An 18,553-nucleotide genomic window follows, 5' to 3' on the forward strand; every position below is an offset into this window, starting at 1 on the left:
TTGTGCTACAAACAAATAAACTATTCATTCATTCATTCATTCATTATACTGTATATATGAGGCTTAAAGGTACAGCAACATGGCCATTCCTCATGCTGATTGGCAAGCAAATATGGTCCTACTGATGCAGATTGATGCGCAATCATGAAATCACTTTCCAAGGAAGGATGATGGTTCTAGGCTGACGTTTAAACCATGAGGATGTACTGAGTTGAGTTTAAAAATCCATTCAGCTTCTTTTCTTAAAAGAATGTTGTCATGGTTATTCCAATTATACCTGTGGGGATATATTCTTTCTATAGCAAGAAACTGGAAATCGTCATATCTGTGAGCCTTTTCAATGAAGTGTTGAACCATTGGTGCATGGGAAGCCAGATTCCAGCTGGATATCCGGAAAAACTGTACGACAATGGAACCAGTGACCTAGGGAGGTTGTGGGCTCTCCCACACTAGAGACATTCAAGAGGCAGCTGGACAAGCATCTGTCTGGGATGCTTTAGGGTGGATTCCTGCATTGAGCAGGGGGTTGGACTTATAGGCCCCTTCCAACTCTACTATTCTATGATCTATATAGTGGCAGGGTGGGGGTGAGGTGCAAAATTTGACTGTCCCAGGAACCCACATTGTTCTTTATTTTCTCCCCCAATATTTTATCAACACAATACATACATGCAGATGTGTGTGCACAACAAGCAACATCCATGCACACCACCCACCCACCACTTCCTCTTCCTCTGAGTCTTAATTTCTTCTAATACTGACCTGGGGTGACTGTATGCTAATCAATTTGGAAGCAAAATAGGCTAATAGTTTCTGCACATGTGGCATGCAAACATATATTAGTTTGTAAATTTAAAGAAATATATCTTTTTAAAACCCCTCAAAACTCCCAATAAGGACACATGAGCTGGCAGAACTCACAGTCCCTATTTAGGCAACACGCTAAGCCATGATGATTAAGCATTTTGAGCTAACTATGATGGCTTAGCTGGTCATGTGTAGGGCACTTGCCCAAATCATGGTGGCTACATAACCACGATTTAGCCACCCTCACCCGCAAAATGGTTAGCAGCCCTATCCATGGCTTGTGCTGTCTGTTAAGCCCCCATGGTTAACATAGCTCTGCCATTAGAGATGTGAATAATCTTGCATAAATAGCAGCTATAAGACCTTTTACACAGAATAACAAGCATTATGGTGGCTCACTAAAGGGACAGGCAGCTGGGCAGCACTCACTGAGCTATTCAGCAGCTTTTTCAGTGGTGAGGATTCACAGACCCCCAATCATGCTCCACCCCATATTGGATGCCTGCAATATCCCTAGCAGGGAACAAAGATATTTTCAATCCCATGCTGCTGTTATTGATGGCCAAGAAACACAAAAACTTCTTTCCATGGTTCTCCAGGTTATTATTATTATTATTTATTTATTTAGAATATTTATATACCGCTCCCCATTGAAAAATTTCGGAGCGGTGTACAAGGTAAAAGGAAAATAAAAACAATAAAACAGTTAAAACAAAATTTAAAAAGAAGCAATTACAGTAATCCAAGGCTGCATGTTAAAGAAAGGCTTCTTGGAATAAAGATGTTTTCAGGAGGCGCCGAAAGGAGTACAAGGTTGGCGCCTGCCTGACCTCCAGAGGCAGGGAATTCCACAGGAGGGGCGCCACCACGCTGAAGGCTCTTCCCCTGGTGGATTCCAATCGGAGGATGGATCTAGGTGGAACCACCAGGAGCAGGCCCTCGGATGACCTCAGTGACTGGACAGGTTGGTAAGGGAGAAGGCGCTCTCTCAGGTATCCTGGTCTCAAGTTGTTTAGGGCTTTGTACACAAGTACAAGAACCTTCAACCTTATTGCAGAAGAACGGCTGCTTCCACACCCCACAGCAGTGCAAGGAGAAGGTGCACGCACTCAAGAAGGGTGGTTAGGGCCTGTGTGTTGTGAGCACTTGACGTGGTTAGCGTAACCACCCTTCCCCAAGTTATGTCTGAATAGGGCCACAGAATGTTGAGAGTAGTTGAGCCACAGGACGTTGAGGGTGTCAGTTGGGGATGGGGAGGAAGAATTGAGGGGAGGAGGAACTTGGCCTGCTTGAGCACCTAACAACATATATTTATCACCCTTCTGAGGGGAGAAGTACTACTGCCATGTAGTTATATACCTGTTATATACCTGTGATTGCTTTGTACAGTTGGTTTTTCTCTCTTTCCACCCCATAAAAAGAAAGCAGAGGAAGATATACAATTGTGGAAGAAGCAAGAAGCAGCTGCCAAAGAGGAGGAGGAGGAAAAGTCCCCCAACAAAGAGGAACAGGCAGCACCAAAGGTTTGTGTTAATATCAGAGCTGGGCCATCCATTTGGCAGTGTGAGGCAAATGGTTCAGCCAGCAGATTGTGGAAAGGCGCTTGGAAGTTGGCATTACGTACCATTCCATTCTGTTCCAGATGGGTTCTTGGCATTGTGGGATTAATAATAATAATATTGTAAGGGCTTCTGTCCTAAAATATTGTTTTCAAGTGGATCTTATTCCAGGCAGTGTAAAAAACAAAACAAAAAACCCCACTCATTTTCCTTATTATATAACAAGCAACAACTAGGCCATTTTGAGTAGCCATTTTGTGAAGATCCCAGCCCCCATTAAGCTCTAGTATACTACAAAAATAAACAGAACTTTCAACATATTTTACATGGACAATAACCATTTTATGACAAATAATATTCTAATATGTGTTAGCCTTATGGTGAGAAATTTAAGATATAAGTGTAGCATACATATAGATGGAGGGAGCAATCCTAGTGTCTGCGGGGGGACACATAGGATTGTTCGGTTATGGCTCTTGAGGTCAGAAACAGGGCTCTGATCTCAGAGCCCTGAAACCGAGCTTCCTGCATGCCCCCTCTTCCTCATAGCTGGTGTGGTTCTCTCTGTGCTGGCTATGTATCCACGCTCAGAAATGGAGCGTGGAGATAGGAAAAGGCAGCACCCCTAGGGTGGGAACATAGGGTGCAAGGACATAGGGTGCAAGACAGGCATAAGATGCATGGACAGGAGTGCTTTATGGGTATTTATGTGGATACAATGAAGTGTTACCTGCCCATTTTAAAAAATGGTTTGAGCAAGATTAAACAAACCAACACAAATAAAGGAAATAAATAAAAAGAAGAAGCTCATCGGATTTAAACCTACTTATTGCCAGAGTATAGTATATTTTATATACACATCCCCTTTACCTTATAAACCAAAATGTAGGTGGAATCTTAGGTGGCTTCTTGGAGTTCTTTATAATTCTTCACCATAACAAATTAAATTTAGGGCACAATCCTATTGGGATGGTTATAAGCTTTGAACTGTCTAGGGGCCATGGGATTGTTCCCTCCGTCTCTCTTGGACAGTTTGTTTTAAATATGGAAACTGAGCACATTCTACCCTTATATAATGTGTGTTACAGTCCCTTCCTGACACAAGTTCTTAATAAACACATATGCATAATATAAGTTTAATTTTCCCCATTTTTCCAACTGCTTTCCAACTGCAAATTATTTTTTTGGAACTGCACATTTTGTGTCTGTATGCTAAAAAAACTGTACGTTAAAAACAACAACCGACCTGTTGTAAGCTCCATTGAACATACTGGGCCTTCCAAGAAAATATTCCTAGGATTGTGCTATATGGCTACATTCCTTTGCTGGGAAGACCTACCATTTAACAGCTCTTGCTGTCTCAAGCAGAGCTGATTTGGGTGCCATGAAAAGGCAGCATTTATTGCATATTTACTGCTAGGCAGAGGGAGAGATACTTGTGAGATTTTCTGCCTTAGGTGCTAAAACAGCTTGACTGGCATTGGGACTATTCAGCTTGACTGAGTTTGGGTGGGGTGGAGCATCATTTGCTGCTCTGCCTCAGGCAGCAAAATGTCTTGGCTGGTCCTGATTAACATTTTCTCCTACCTTTCTAGAACAATGTCCCCACTTCCCCACTTTTCCTCATGCTCCAGATTCAAGGGGAATTATAGTGTGTGGGGAGGGAAAGCCAAATCCTTCCTTCTGCAGCTTACACACGCACCAACCGGATACCCACTCCACCCCACCCCAGCAATTAGGCTTAGAAATAAAACTCCCATTGGCAGGAGTGAGAGCTTTCTTGGTCAACCTAACGGCCACCAGGGAAGGGGGCACTGAGGAAGGGAAGGCTGCTGGCTGGATTCAAAGGTACCGTGGGTTGCACCTGGCCTCTAGGCCAGCAGTTTCACACCTCTGTTCTAAAGTTTACCTTTGCAATCTGAGAGCAGTGGATTGGGTTGGAGGATGAGGACAATGATCTAGATTGTGTGTTGTAAGGAGACGTCTCAGATATCCAGCCATGAGCTTACTATGTAAGAGCAACATATGAAGTACTCTGTCACCCAAGTTCACTTGTGTTTGAAGGGAAGACTGATGTCTGCCGCCAGGGCCAGAGTATTTTGCACCCTAGGCAAGGCGAGCTACTTGCACCACCCCCCCCCCAAAATTGCCAACTTTGATTTTTAAGAACAGATGTTTTGTAGAAAAAAAATAAAAAGCACAAAACTTGAAACTACTAAATTTATTTTAAATTGCAAGAATAAGTAATAATCAATTTTTACTTGAAGGTACGGCTGAAGTTTCAGGATTAGAGATTCTTAAATCTGCAGGCAGGCAATAAAATGGGGGTGGGCTGTTATCAGGCTGTGTGCAGGATTACAACCTCTGTACGTACCAACAAGTGGTACACAGAATGGGGATGGGATCCTAAGGGCGGAATCCAGCAAATGTTTAGACAGGAGAAAAAGAAGTCCTACAACTCCCAAGCATTCCCCAGCCAGCCAGTTGTAGGACTTTTTTCTTTATAAACATGCATTAGGATTGCATCCTAAGAAGTGGTTTTTCCTAGTTTTTCAGGATATTCTAGCAAAACAATTAGCGTGTGCACATACGCACACAGGCACGCACAGTGAGAGGACACGCTGGTAGATGGCATGCACGCGCACGCACCTCAAACTGTGCATGTGTTCGCAGCATGCGAGCGTGCCTGCAACCACAGTAGCTGCAGCGGCACTCTTACCTTGTGCTCCAAGTAGCCCTGTCGGTGTGCACTCGGGGCATCGGAGCGCTGTGGGATGTGTGCGCGTAGGGAGCCTGGGAGGGGCCAGGACATTAAGCAATAGCAGGCATGTGTATATGTGGCGGGGAAGTCCCCACACTCGGCCTGGCACATGACACAGGAGTCACCTCACCTAGAGGCAAGGACACTTTCCTCTTCAGGCCTTTACCTCACTTTCTTGCCCTGTCAGCCGGGTTTCCACGGGCCCCGCTGACACAGCAGTGAGGATTCCACTCCCTGCATTTACCTGGGGATTGGTCCATACAGCACATGCTGTATTGAATGAGGTAAGGTCAGTACTGCTGCACCCCTCTGAGGTCTGTGCCCTAGGCGGCTGCCTAGTTGGCCTAACTGCAGAGAGGCTTTTCGCACTCATCTAGAGTATTGCGTCCAGTTCTAGGCTCAACAATTCAAGAAGGACGCAGACAAACTGGAGCGTGTTCAGAGGAGGGCAACCAGGATGATCAGGGGTCTGGAAACAAAGCCCTATGAAGAGAGACTGAAAGAGCTGGGCATGTTTAGCCTGGAGAAGAGAAGATGGAGGGGATACATGATAGCAGTCTTCAAATACTTAAAAGGTTGTCACACAGAGGAGGGCCAGGATCTCTTCTCCATCCTCCCAGAGGGCAGGACACGGAATAATGGACTCAAGTTAAAGGAAGCCAGATTCCAGCTGGACATCAGGAAAAACTTCCTGACTGTTAGAGCAGTACGACAATGGAATCAGTGACCTAGGGAGGTTGTGGGCTCTCCCGCACTAGAGGCCTTCAAGAGGCAGCTGGACAACCCTCTGTCAGGGATGCTTTAGGGTGGATTCCTGCATTGAGCAGGGGGTTGGACTCGATGGCCTTGTAGGCCCCTTCCAACTCTGCTAGTCTATGATTCTATGATTCTTTGTTTACTGCAGCAAAAAGTGTTGTGCTCAGGCTGCTAAGCTCAGTCTCAGCTCTAACTCGTGGCTAGCATGCTTGGACTAGTTGGAACTCTTGTGCTCCTTGACAATTTACCCAAACTGAAGTCATAGAATTTATGGACAGGCTGGATTCTTGGAGTAATACAGTTCTTAAAAGCTGTGACTTAATTGAAGGGATCAGCTAGAGTTGCCTCTTTTGCCAAATCTCTGTAGTTGTTTTCATTGTTTCACCACCTCCACCACCACTACTCAGTGCAGATGTCATGTGAGCATATGGAGGAATTGGTGGATGGAAATTGTTAGAAGTCTGTTTTAGAGTGGAATGGGATGCTGACCCTCCACTTCCTTTTCAAAGTGGCTCTCCAGAAAAGTTAGTTAAAAGTCAGGTTTTTATCTGAATGTTTTAATTATTGTTTTACAGGAGGATTGATTTATTTTACTCATATTTCTCTCTCTCTCTCTCTCTCTGCATTGCCCTGGACTCTTGTGGCAGTTTAGGTTAAAAAGAAAACTACTTAACTAATAAAATGTTGGATGGCATCCAGCAGCAGCTGCAACACTATCCCCATACATTATTCCTTGGACAGCTGCCTGGTGGTTTGGCTAGTCCTGTAACAGATCGCTCAGGTATTGGAGTGGTACATGCATAACCACAGCAACTGTTTCTCTCTCTTGGTAGTCTCTCACCCACAAAGCCAGGAGACAGCAGATGGACCTCATAGCTGAACTGAAGAAGAAGCAGCTGGTGAAGGAACCTCTCATTTATGAAGAGAAAGATGGAGCCATTGAGGACATTATTACAGGTGAGGAGAAGGGAGACTGTTTGTTATACCAGGGGCTTTGAATCATAGAATCATAGAATAGCAGAGTTGGAAGGGGCCTACAAGGCCATCGAGTCCAACCCCCTGCTCAATGCAGGAATCCACCCTAAGGCATCCCTGACAGATGGTTGTCCAGCTGCCTCTTAAAGGCCTCTAGTGTGGAAGAGCCCACAACCTCCCTAGGTAACTGATTCCACCGTCGCACTGCTCTAACAGTTAGGAAGTTTTTCCTGATGTCCATCCGGAATCTGGCTTCCTGTAACTTCAGCCCATTATTCCGTGTCCTGCACTCTGGGATGATCGAGAAGAGATCCTGGCCCTCCTCTGTGTGACAACCTTTTAAGTATTTGAAGAGTGCTCTCATGTCTCCCCTCAATCTTCTCTTCTCCAGGCTAAACATGCCCAGTTCTTTCAGTCTCTCTTCATAGGGCTTTGTTTCTAGACCTCTGATCATCCTGGTTGCCCTCCTCTGAACACGCTCCAGCTTGTCTGCATCCTTCTTGAATTGTGGAGCCCAGAACTGGACACAATACTCTAGATGAGGCCTAACCAGGGCTGAGTAGAGAGGAACCAGTACCTCACGTGATTTGGAAGCTATACTTCTATTAATGCAGCCCAAAATAGCATTGGCCTTTCTTGCAGCCATATCGCACTGTTGGCTCCTACTCAGCTTGCGATCTACAACAATTCCAAGATCTTTCTCATTTGTAGTATTGCTGAGCCAAGTGTCCCCCATCTTGTAACTGTGCATTTGGTTTCTATTCCCTAAATGTAGAACTTGGCATTTATCCCTATTAAATTTCATTCTTATGGAAGATCTGAAGTCTCTGCAGATCTTCCATAAAGGACTAATATGGAAAATGAAGTGGCTGCTGCTTGGAATCTTATTGCCAGTGGAAGGTAGTCCTATGTAAACTCTGACCCACACAGATAAGCCCAACATTATCACTGCTCTACAGCCACCTGGATTTGTCTGGGGAAGCGGAGCAGGTGATAACGATAGGCATCACTGCAAAGCACCTCCTTATGGAATTGCAGGTTGCCAGTAAGTAAATAAGGTGGGGTGCAGTTATTTGTCTGGATCCATGACATACTTATTGAGAGTAACAGTTTGTTTAGTGCTGTTCTAACAGTGGTCCATGTTGGAGAGCAGTATAATATCCATTGTTGTGGTTATGGGCTCTCTGGGCAGTCTGCTACTAACGGGTGCTTTTATTTAAATTTATATTTTTAACATACCCACCCAATCCACCTATCTTGGATAAAATAAAGTTCTTAAAATTAATATAATATAGAATAAAATACAGTAATTAAAAACTACACATTCTTTTAATTAGTTAAAAGCCCAGTGCTCTTCAACATTTTTATTAATGATTTGGACGAGGAGGTGCAGGGAACGCTGATCAAATTTGCAGATGACACAAAATTGGGTGGGATAGCTAATACCCTGGAAGACAGAAACAAACTTCAACGTGATCTTGATAGGCTGGAGTGCTGGGCTGAAAATAACAGAATGAAATTTAATAGGGATAAATGCCAAGTTCTACATTTAGGGAATAGAAACCAAATGCACAGTTACAAGATGGGGGACACTTGGCTCAGCAATACTACAAACGAGAAAGATCTTGGAATTGTTGTAGATTGCAAGTTGAATATGAGCCAACAGTGCGATATGGCTGCAAGAAAGGCAAATGCTATTTTGGGCTGCATTAATAGAAGTATAGCTTCCAAATCAAATGAGGTACTGGTTCCTCTCTATTCGGCCCTAGTTAGGCCTCATCTAGAGTATTGCGTCCAGTTCTGGGCTCCACAATTCAAGGACGCAGACAAGCTGGATTGGGTTCAGAGGAGGGCAACCAGGATGATCAGGGGTGTGGAAACAAAGCCCTATGAAGAGAGAGTGAAAGAACTGGGCATGTTTAGCCTGGAGAAGAGAAAACTGAGGGGAGACATGATAGCACTCTTCAAATACTTAAAAGGTTGTCACACAGAGGAGGGCCAGGATCTCTTCTCGATCCTCCCAGAGTGCAGGACACGGAATAACGGGCTCAAGTTAAAGGAAGCCAGATTCCAGCTGGACATCAGGAAAAACTTCCTGACTGTTAGAGCAGTACGACAATGGAATCAGTTACCTAAGGAGGTTGTGGGCTCTCCCACACTAGAGGCCTTCAAGAGGCAGCTGGACAACCATCTGTCAGGGATGCTTTAGGGTGGATTCCTGCATTGAGCAGAGGGTTGGACTCGATGGCCTTGTAGGCCCCTTCCAACTCTGCTATTCTATGATTCTAAGGGTCCATCTAGTCCAGCACTCTGTTCACACAGTGTCAAACAAGCTGTCGACTAGGAACCCACAAACAGGACATGGTGCAACAGCACCCACCCACCCATGTTCCCCAGCAACTGGTGTATATAGGCTTATCTGGCTTCACAAACGCATATCTGGATTTCTTGATCTATGGAAGCACCAGTCTCTGCACACACACACACAACTATCAAATATGTTTTTGCCACTGCCAATCGGTTTGTTTTTGACTATATTTTACAGAGGCACACTTGTCTTGCCATTGTTGTTGTTGTTGCAAACAAACTCATCTGCTTTTACTGATCACTGTAAAACACAGCACTTCTAAGCACACCAAAGTCTTTTCGTATCCAAATTTCTCAAAGGCTTTCTTTCTTTCCATTTGTATACTACCCAATAGCCAAAGTTCTCTGTGTGGGTCACAAAATTAAAACCATAAAATACAACATCACAATAAAACATAATATAGAACTTTAAAAAATTTAAAACTACAGGAGAAAAACCAAAGTAATAACTAGCAGCAGTGTAAAGATTGAAAAATACAATAACAGATTTTAAAACAACAAAAATGAAAGGTCTAAAATATACTTGTCAAATAGCTTCGGAGACAAGATGGTTCACTGTGGCACCCTACAGCATAATTGCCAGAAAGCTGAGGGACATAATGGTACCTTCTGGAACTGGAGCAGAACCATTGTGGAACACTGCTCCCAATTCCCAGCTCTTGGAGATGATCTAAAAGATGATCTAAAAGAATCAATGATATCAAAAGTTGCTGAGAGTTCAAGCAGGATCAACAGAGTCAACATTCCTCTGACTCTCTTCTGCAAATGATCATCTACCAGGGCAACCAAAGGTGATTCTTTCCGAAAACCAGGCTTGAACCCAGACTGAAACACATCCAGATAATCTGATCTCCTCCAAGAACATCTGCAGCTGCCCAGCCAGTACTCTCTCAAGCACCTTGGCCAAAAAGGTGGTATTAGTGGTGGTAGGTGGTAGATGGGTAGCAACCCCAGATCTAGGGAGGGCCCAACAATTGAAAGCTATCCATTAAAAATAAACCAGACAGTGCTCTGGACACCTTTCCTAACAGAATGGCATTAACGGTGATATCCAAGACGTGATGGATTTGAGCGACTTGATCTTCAAGATGTTGTTCAAACTCACCACAGCATGCTACTGAGGATTCAGGCTCAACCTCCCATGAGGCAGGTTGAATGCCCATAGGTAGTAGAGTGGGAGGAGGAGTGACTTCAATGTTCTCCTTCGTGGTCTCTGTGCATCACACCTATGGGCTCTGCGCCTGCGATGATCTAACATTCGGGAAAGTTCTAAAACTGAGAATGTTCATTTTGGGTGGGAACCCCTACCCCACCATCGAACAGTGCATGCTCAGTCGGTTCCCGTCCATTTCAGTTTCTCTTCAACCGCCTTGCTGGTAACACGCACAGAACTTTGCTTTGGTGATAGCCACAATAGTTAGTTGGAGAACGTTCGTAGTTTCTTTAGTTTTCACCTATCTTCTTCTTTCTTCTCTCTTACTCTACAAAAAAAAGGTTATTTTTCAATCTGTTCCCCTCTCCGCTGGGGCGTATGGCATTAAAGCCCCCATTCAGAAAATGCGTTGAATGTCACAGCAAACTCCCACCTGCAGACAGACATTCCCTCTGCCTCATCTGCTTGGGCAAGTCCAACATAATTGAATCCTGCCCTCACTGCATGAGCTTTTCAAAGCAGACTCGATGGAACCGCTCAGACCGTCTAAAGGCACTCTTGTGGGAAAAGGCCCTGCTTGCAGTGGACAAACCCATACAAGTTATGGACAAAGGCAGGTCACCCGCCCTGCTTACTGGATGGGCAGACACTACTGTACCAAGCCTATCAGGGCAGACTGTGCTGCCAAAGGAAGTGCCCCAAAAGACCAAAGATGGGCACCATACCTCAGAGGTGGTACGGGCAAAGAAGAGAAAGTCCAAATCATCCAAGAAGCATGAGGTGAAAAACAGGGGTTGCTTCTACATCCCCAATGCCTAATGTCGGTTTATCGACCCTGTCACATTGACGCCCGTTGACACTGACCATACTGCCTCTACTGCAGAACGACCCACTGACACCGATGCTCTCGAGAATTGACTCCACTATGAATTGAGAATTGAGCGTGGCAGCAGACAAGGTTCCAAATTTGGTGGCAACATACTACCATCCGAAAGGCCACAACACCTCACTTACCAGGAGAGGGAGTCGATGCCGTCTCACTGTCCATCGGTATCAAGACACGATATTGCCCCATCAACATGGAGGCACGATTGCACCAATACTGCTTCCCTTTCAGAGGGCGAGATACAGGACTCCTCACCCTCAGGACCAATCATAGTAATAGACCTGCCACAGCAACCCTCCCCTGGACATCTAGCCTATAGGGGAACCATTTCCCCAACATTGTCAAGGTCAGACCATACCTTCTATGCCCCCAGATCAAGATCCCCCTGAAGGGACAGAGACTGGGAAAGGTCTTCAGCCTGGTCAATACCCTCCAATCAACAACAGATGTTTACAGACTGGCATAGGGACATCGATCAAGAGACGGAGGGATGAATAAGACCACCAACATCTCGCCTCCCCATCCTTCTGCCACAATATCTAGACCGGGAGATGCATTTCTCATACAACCACTACCAGTACCATGGAGAGGTACATCGCTGGCAAGGAGCACCTCTGCCCATGGGTCGGCGCCATCTAACAGCTTCATGCCGTCGGCGCCAACCCTCACCGACCGCCCACTCCCGGCCCCACCAACTGGCCACGCCGAGAGAGACGAGGATCGCATTTCACTGTCCTCAAAGTCGGTGGAAGAATACCTGTCAGACACAACCTCAATATCATCTGTACAACCATCCATACCGTCACCTGACGATGGGGTTGGAACTGAGGAAAGCTTCTCTCTATCCCAAGACACCTTCCATTTCAATGGCACAATCTTTGGGGATACAGACACATTAACCAGTGGAAAAGATACAAGACCCAGTGTTTGATGCAATTTACACAGAAATGACATCCCTGGTGACAATTCCATTTCTCCCCACACTGCTACAGACAGCCAAACAGTCCTGGAAAACTCCAGCAACAATGGCACCTACATCGAGGAGACTGGAAACACTGTACTGAGTACAGGACAAGGATGTGGGGCACACCCAAAGCCTAACTCCATCATAGTGGAGTCATCCCAAAGCAAATCCCAAAAGATCCATGCCTCTCCGGCAGACAAAGAGGGAAGACGCTTAGACTTAATGGGCAGAAGGATTTATTCCTCGGCAGCATTGGGACTCAAAGTGGCCAATTATCAAGCCACCATGGCACACTACTAACATTTTCTTTGGGGAAAAATCAGCTCGCTAAGTGATTACCTCCCAGAAGAAAAGAGAGAACTGACTTGCGTATTTCAAGACGAAGCAGCTCGATTGTCACGGCAACCAATACCACTCGACACCAAGTTGACTGCAATGCAAAAATGATGATAGGAGCAGTCTCACTCCGTCGGCATGCCTGGCTCCGGTCGGTGTCGATCACCCCAGAGGCCAGATCTTGCATCGAGGATTTGCCATTTGACAGCGAAGGGCTATTCAATACCAACACTGACGACACCATGGACTCTATACAAAAGGCCAAGGCGATGGCGAAAAAGATGGGGATGACTCAGTATCAGGCCCCAACTTTCAAAAGTAGACGCTGGAACAGACCTTTCCCCCAAAACTGTCAATACTCGGAAAGATACCAGCACCCGCACCTGCCACAACAGCAGTGGCAACAGACGGCATATCCCCAATACACTCAGGCAGGATACTGACTCCAAGCAGAGACTTTGAGTCTCACTTTCTTGATGCCCAATCAGACTCACTATACAACTTCGACCACCGCCTTGACCCTTTCATCGACAATTGGACAACAATCACATCGGACAACTGGGGCCTAAATATAATTCGATATGGCTACAAAATAGAATTTGAGGTCCTCCCTCCCGTCGGTACTGTAAGAGCAACGTCACCTTCTTCCATCCTAGCAAAAGAGATAATCTGTCTCTTAAGAAAGGGAGCAGTTACGGAGGTACAGCTAGAGATGTGAAGGGCCAGGAAAAAATCAGAAAAATTTGGAGAAACTTTTTCCCCATTTTTTCCTGAAGCCTTTTTTGGGTTTTTTCCCCCAAAAATTGGGAAAATTGAAACAAAATGAAGAAAAAACGGATTACGGGATGTTTTATTTTAGCATGATGAATAAAATGTTTAAGACAAGGTGTTCAAATATTTACTTCTCCAAAAGATTTCTATAAACTGTACAGTATCAGATTATTACAATGTCTGTGCACCAAGGACAAGCAAGTCCTTGGTTGCAAACTGAGACTACAACTCTCAAATGCAAGAGGAAGATGCATTTCTGCCTCTAGGGGGCAGCACTTCCATGGCAACAGAGACTGAAACTAATACTGATAGCTAAAGGTCAGAAAATGAGTCTGATTAAATTTCATGCATATTCATTGAATCTTGGTCCCCCCCCCTCATTTTTCTCAGTTCTTTTTATGCTAATGGGGGCTTTATGTCTTGACACTGTGGAGGACTAGCGGAGACATAAATAATTTTCTTTGTTACTAATGTTGCTGGTTTTTTCTGTTGTTGTTTTTTAAAATTGTTTTTTGCCTGCTGCTCATAAACTGGCAGAACCAAAGAGGCGCCTTACAGTTCAGGTGTTCCTAACAGTTCAGGAGCTTGTAGCTCCATTTGTTACAAAAAAAAAGTTTAAAAAGTAAATTTGTAATAATTGTTTGAATACACTACTTTTAATATACCAAATGTAATAATTTTATGCCAAACCAACTTGGACATAATTACATTTTATGTTCCTAAAGTAACAAAGTGACTTTCAATCTGTAAAAAGTGCTAATATTGCATTATTTCAATTTTTCCAAAAATTTCCATCCCCCCCCGCCCCCAAAATGGAAAAAATGGTTTTTTTTCCCATGGCTTCAAAATTTCCAGAAATTTTACATCTCTAGGTACAGCCCTACATAGGAAACAGCTTCCTATCAAGATACTTTACAGTCCCGAAGGCAGACGGGAGACTTCGCCCTATGTTGGATCTCAGGAACCTCAAACAATTCGTCCGAGTCCAAAATTTATTTATTTATTTAAGCATTTTTATGCCACCATTCAGCCAAAAAAGGCTCTCATGGCGGCTTACAAAAGTATCTCTTGACATTCCCTGCCCACAGGCTTATAATCTAAAAGACATTACACAAAAGGAAAAGGGATTGGGAGGGAGGAGGTAAAATAATATGCATTTTATCTAAAATCTAAAAATTTGGCATGATCACACTAAACACCATCTTGCCTCTTCTTCAGCATGACATGTGGTTCGCATCCATAGATCTGAAGGATGCATATTTCCATATCACCATACACCCATCACACCATCGCTTTCTCTGAACCCTCATAGGATCCCAGATGTTTCAATTCCATGTACTCCCCTTCAGCCTGGCGACAGTGCCAAGGGTCTTCACAAAGTGTGTCTCTGTCGTCTGTGCTTACCTCAGGACACTTGGTGTCAAAATTTATTTTATTTATTTTATTTATTTATTTATTTATTACATTTTTATACTGCCCAATAGCCGAAGCTCTCTGGGCGGTTCACAAAAATTAAAACCATCATAAAACAACCAACAGGTTAAAAGCACAAATACAAAAAATACAGTATAAAAACCACAAGCAGGATAAAACCACGCAGCAAAATTGATGTAAGATTAAAATACAGAGTTAGAACACTAAAATTTAAATTTAAGTTAAAATTAACTGTTAAAATACTGAGAGAATAAAAAGGTCTTCAGCTGGCGATGAAAGCAGTACAGTGTAGGCGCCAGGCGGACCTCTCTGGGGAGCTCATTCCACAGCCGGGGTGCCACAGCGGAGAAGGCCCTCCTCCTAGTAGCCATATTCTTACCTAGACGACTGGCTAGTAGTAGCTCCATCCCAACCTGCCGTGCTCAGTGCATTAACAGAGGTAATCCATACAATAAAGCCTTTGGGACTCTGCATAAATCTGGAGAAATCACAGCTAATTACAACCCAAAAGATAAATTTCATAGGGGCAAGCCTCAATGCCACCATTGCAAGAGCATATCTTTCCTCATGACAGGATGGACAAACTAGTGAACCTGGCTCGCTGTCTGACTACGGACAAACCCACAACGGAATTTCACATACAACGCCTCCTCAGTCATATGGCAGCGACGGTATCGGTGGTATGCTGGGTGAGGCTGAGCATGAGACCCTTACAGAACTGGTTTATCAGGGCATTCCCGAACACCCTGAATGCCAAGAAATCCCGCCTCAACATACCAACAGCAGTGACAATATCCTTTCACTGGTGGCTGGACAAGAACAACCTCAATCAAGGAATGCCATTCAAAGAGCCACCACCTACTCGCACACTGACAATGGATGCATCCAAAGTAGGTTGGGGTGCCCACTGTGGACACCTCCAAATGCAGGGCAAGTGGAACAAGGCCGAACACAGGCTACACATCAACCTGCTAGAGACGCTCGCTGTACAAAAAGCTCTCCTAACGTTTGAGGACCACATAACACAGCTCCTCACCGACAACACAGCAGTGCTGTGGCACCTCAACAAACAGGGTGGAACTCATAGAAAAGACCGTGGAAATCCTCAACTGGTGCATACTAAGGGGAATACACATCTCGGCGATACATACAGGACAGCATCCTTGCCAATTCACTCAGCAGGAGCATATCAACCTTCCACGAATGGGAGATGGACTTAGCGACTCTCAAACAACTTTTCAAGACCTGGGGACAGCCGGCAATAGACCTCTTTGCCACTCCACACAACATGGTACTTCGCCAATATTGCTCCAAAGGAGGCATGGGCCAGGGTTCCAGTGGAGACGCATTTCAGATCAACTGGCGACACCTCCCATTTTATGCATTTCCACCAATTCCATTGATAACTCAGGTGATCCACAAGATAAGGACAGACCAAGCCAGCGGGATACTGATAACACCATGGTGGCCCAGACAACCTTGGTTTGCGCCACTCCTCAATCTCACAAACAGCCACTACATTCACCTACCTACCTCAACACCACTGTTAACTCGACACAAGGGGACGACTCGGCACCCAGATCTGCACTCCCTACGACTCACCGCATGGAAAATCACACACAACGAGTAAATCTTCCGACAGACATAGCGACAGTCCTTGAGACAGCCAGAAAACTATCGACGCGACGAGCTTACTTGGCTAAATGGAATACTTCTTTCTGCTTCACAGCTGACCACCACCACATCGACCCGTTACAGGACTTGATTATTGGAGTGCTTTCATTCCTAAGTACGCTATTTCAAAGGGGTCTGACTAACCTCTCTTAAAGTATATTTAGCAGCAATTTCCGCTAATAGACCATTGAGGGTTATTCCGTTTTTTCTCACCCTCTAGTGCACCAATTCCTAAAGGGAGTGAATAACTTAGATCCCCCAATTAGAACCTACACTCTGCAATGGAGTTTGTCAGTAATCCTAAGGGCTTTATTATACAAACCTTTCGAGCCTCTAGCCACCATAGACTTGAGACTCCTGACATGGAAGGTTGCCTTTCTGGTTGCCATCACTACAGTGCGTAGAGTGAGTGAGTTAACTGCTCTTCGCATTGACCCCCCCCCCATTTTTTACTTTTCATAGAGATAAAGTGATTCTTCGTCTAGACCCTAGTTTTCTTCCTAAAGTTGTTTCAGAGTTCCATGTCAACCAGGATGTTGTTTTACCAACCTTTTTTCCGTCACCAACTTCACCATTGGAGAAGACACTGCACACACTCAATGTGCGCAGAGCATTGGCCTTTTATAAAGAAAGGACAGCTCCGTACTGAAAAACTCAACGCCTTTTCATATGCTACGGAGGGCCTAAGAAGGGGCTACCGGTCTCTACACAGAGACTTGCTGCCTGGGTCGTGCATATGACTAAGTTGGCATATCAGTTGCAAGGACTTTAACTGCCACACCCTGTAAGGGTGCATTCCACAAGGGGGATATCCACACCGACAGCCTTTTCGAAAGGAGTTTCGATCCTGGACATATGCCAAGGGGCAACATGGTCAAAACTAGCCACGTTTATCACTCACTATAGACTCGATACCAGAGCCAGGAGTGACTGCAGCTTTGGCAGAGCTGTACTTTCCTCCATCCTGTCATAACAGTAGCCGACACCGACCCACCTCCAGTAAGTCAGCTTGTTAATCTCCCATATGTGTGATGCACAGAGACCATGAAGGAGAAAGACGGGTTGCTTACCTGTAACCGTAGTTCTTTGAGTGGTCATCTGTGCATTCACACATCACCCCCCTCCCCCCGGCCCCCTCTTCTGTGCTGAATCACGTTGGCATCGATAGAGATTTCATCTCCTTGGGCTTGGGACCAGCAAGACGGTCTCAAGGACTGAGAAGATGGGCGGGAACTGACTGAGCATGCACTGTTTGATGGTGGGGGAGGGGTTCCTGCCCAAAATGAATGTTTTCAGCTTTAGAAGTTTCCCGAATGTTAGCTCAGCACAGGCGCAGAGCCCATAGGTGTGACTGCACAGATGACCACTCGAAGAACTGTGGTTACAGGTAAGCAGCCTGTCTTTCCCCCTGCCAGGGGTGCCTCCCATGGATCCTGCCAGGCGGACCCACACTACAAGGCAGGTGGGTGCTCTGGAGAGCCTTGCCAGCTGTAACCCCCAGGGATACTCTTCCTACAATGCCTTCTCACGGGACCCCTCTGAGCCAGGCATTTGGGCCATACCAGCTCTTTGGGAGAACCATGCCAGCCTCTTTTTCCAGCCACGGCAGTTGTTCACAGGGACTACCCACCCATTGGGTTGCTCCGAGATAATTCTCCGAGTGAGCCAGAGGGCAGAAGTGGGTGGCTGGGATGAGTCATGGTAGCAATGGTGTGGTGTGAGGAGATGTGGTGGTAATGGTTGTGAGTGGGGGATGTCATAGCAGCAGCAACACTGACAATGGGGTGGGGGTGGGGAGGCGCCGATCCTGTGACACTTGCAGCATCGCTCTCCCAGGCCATTAACAACTCAGCGAATCTCCTCTGGATGATCAGAAGATGCCATGCTGATGGAAAATAACTCCCTCTTTGCCACCCTAACTGCCAGAGTAGACTCAATAATGTGCTCTAGCCTGTGTTCAGTCAGGCTCTGCCTGAATCGTCCCTGTTGCTTCATTGCCCTCAGCTCAGATGTAAACCAAGGAGCTACAACACAAGATACAAATGATCAAGATTGGCATTTGAATAGAAAGGAAGCCTAGAGAGGCAGATTGAATTCTTGTAGACCACAG

At 45.3% G+C, this 18,553-nt stretch overlaps 1 protein-coding gene across 2 annotated transcripts in view; it reads left to right on the forward strand.

Moving 5' to 3' along the window:
- FMNL1 (formin like 1) overlaps nucleotides 1–18,553 on the forward strand; it is a 223,804-nt gene that overhangs the window by 201,205 nt on the left and 4,046 nt on the right. For both annotated transcript variants that reach the window (XM_063138453.1, XM_063138454.1), the window contains 2 exons: nucleotides 2,229–2,330; nucleotides 6,717–6,840. In XM_063138453.1, the coding sequence (XP_062994523.1) occupies nucleotides 2,229–2,330; nucleotides 6,717–6,840 (226 nt within the window). The remainder of the gene's footprint in view (nucleotides 1–2,228; nucleotides 2,331–6,716; nucleotides 6,841–18,553) is intronic.

The sequence above is a fragment of the Elgaria multicarinata genome, chromosome 11 (assembly GCF_023053635.1).
Source record: "Elgaria multicarinata webbii isolate HBS135686 ecotype San Diego chromosome 11, rElgMul1.1.pri, whole genome shotgun sequence".
In the NCBI taxonomy this organism is placed as follows: Eukaryota; Metazoa; Chordata; class Lepidosauria; order Squamata; family Anguidae; genus Elgaria; species Elgaria multicarinata.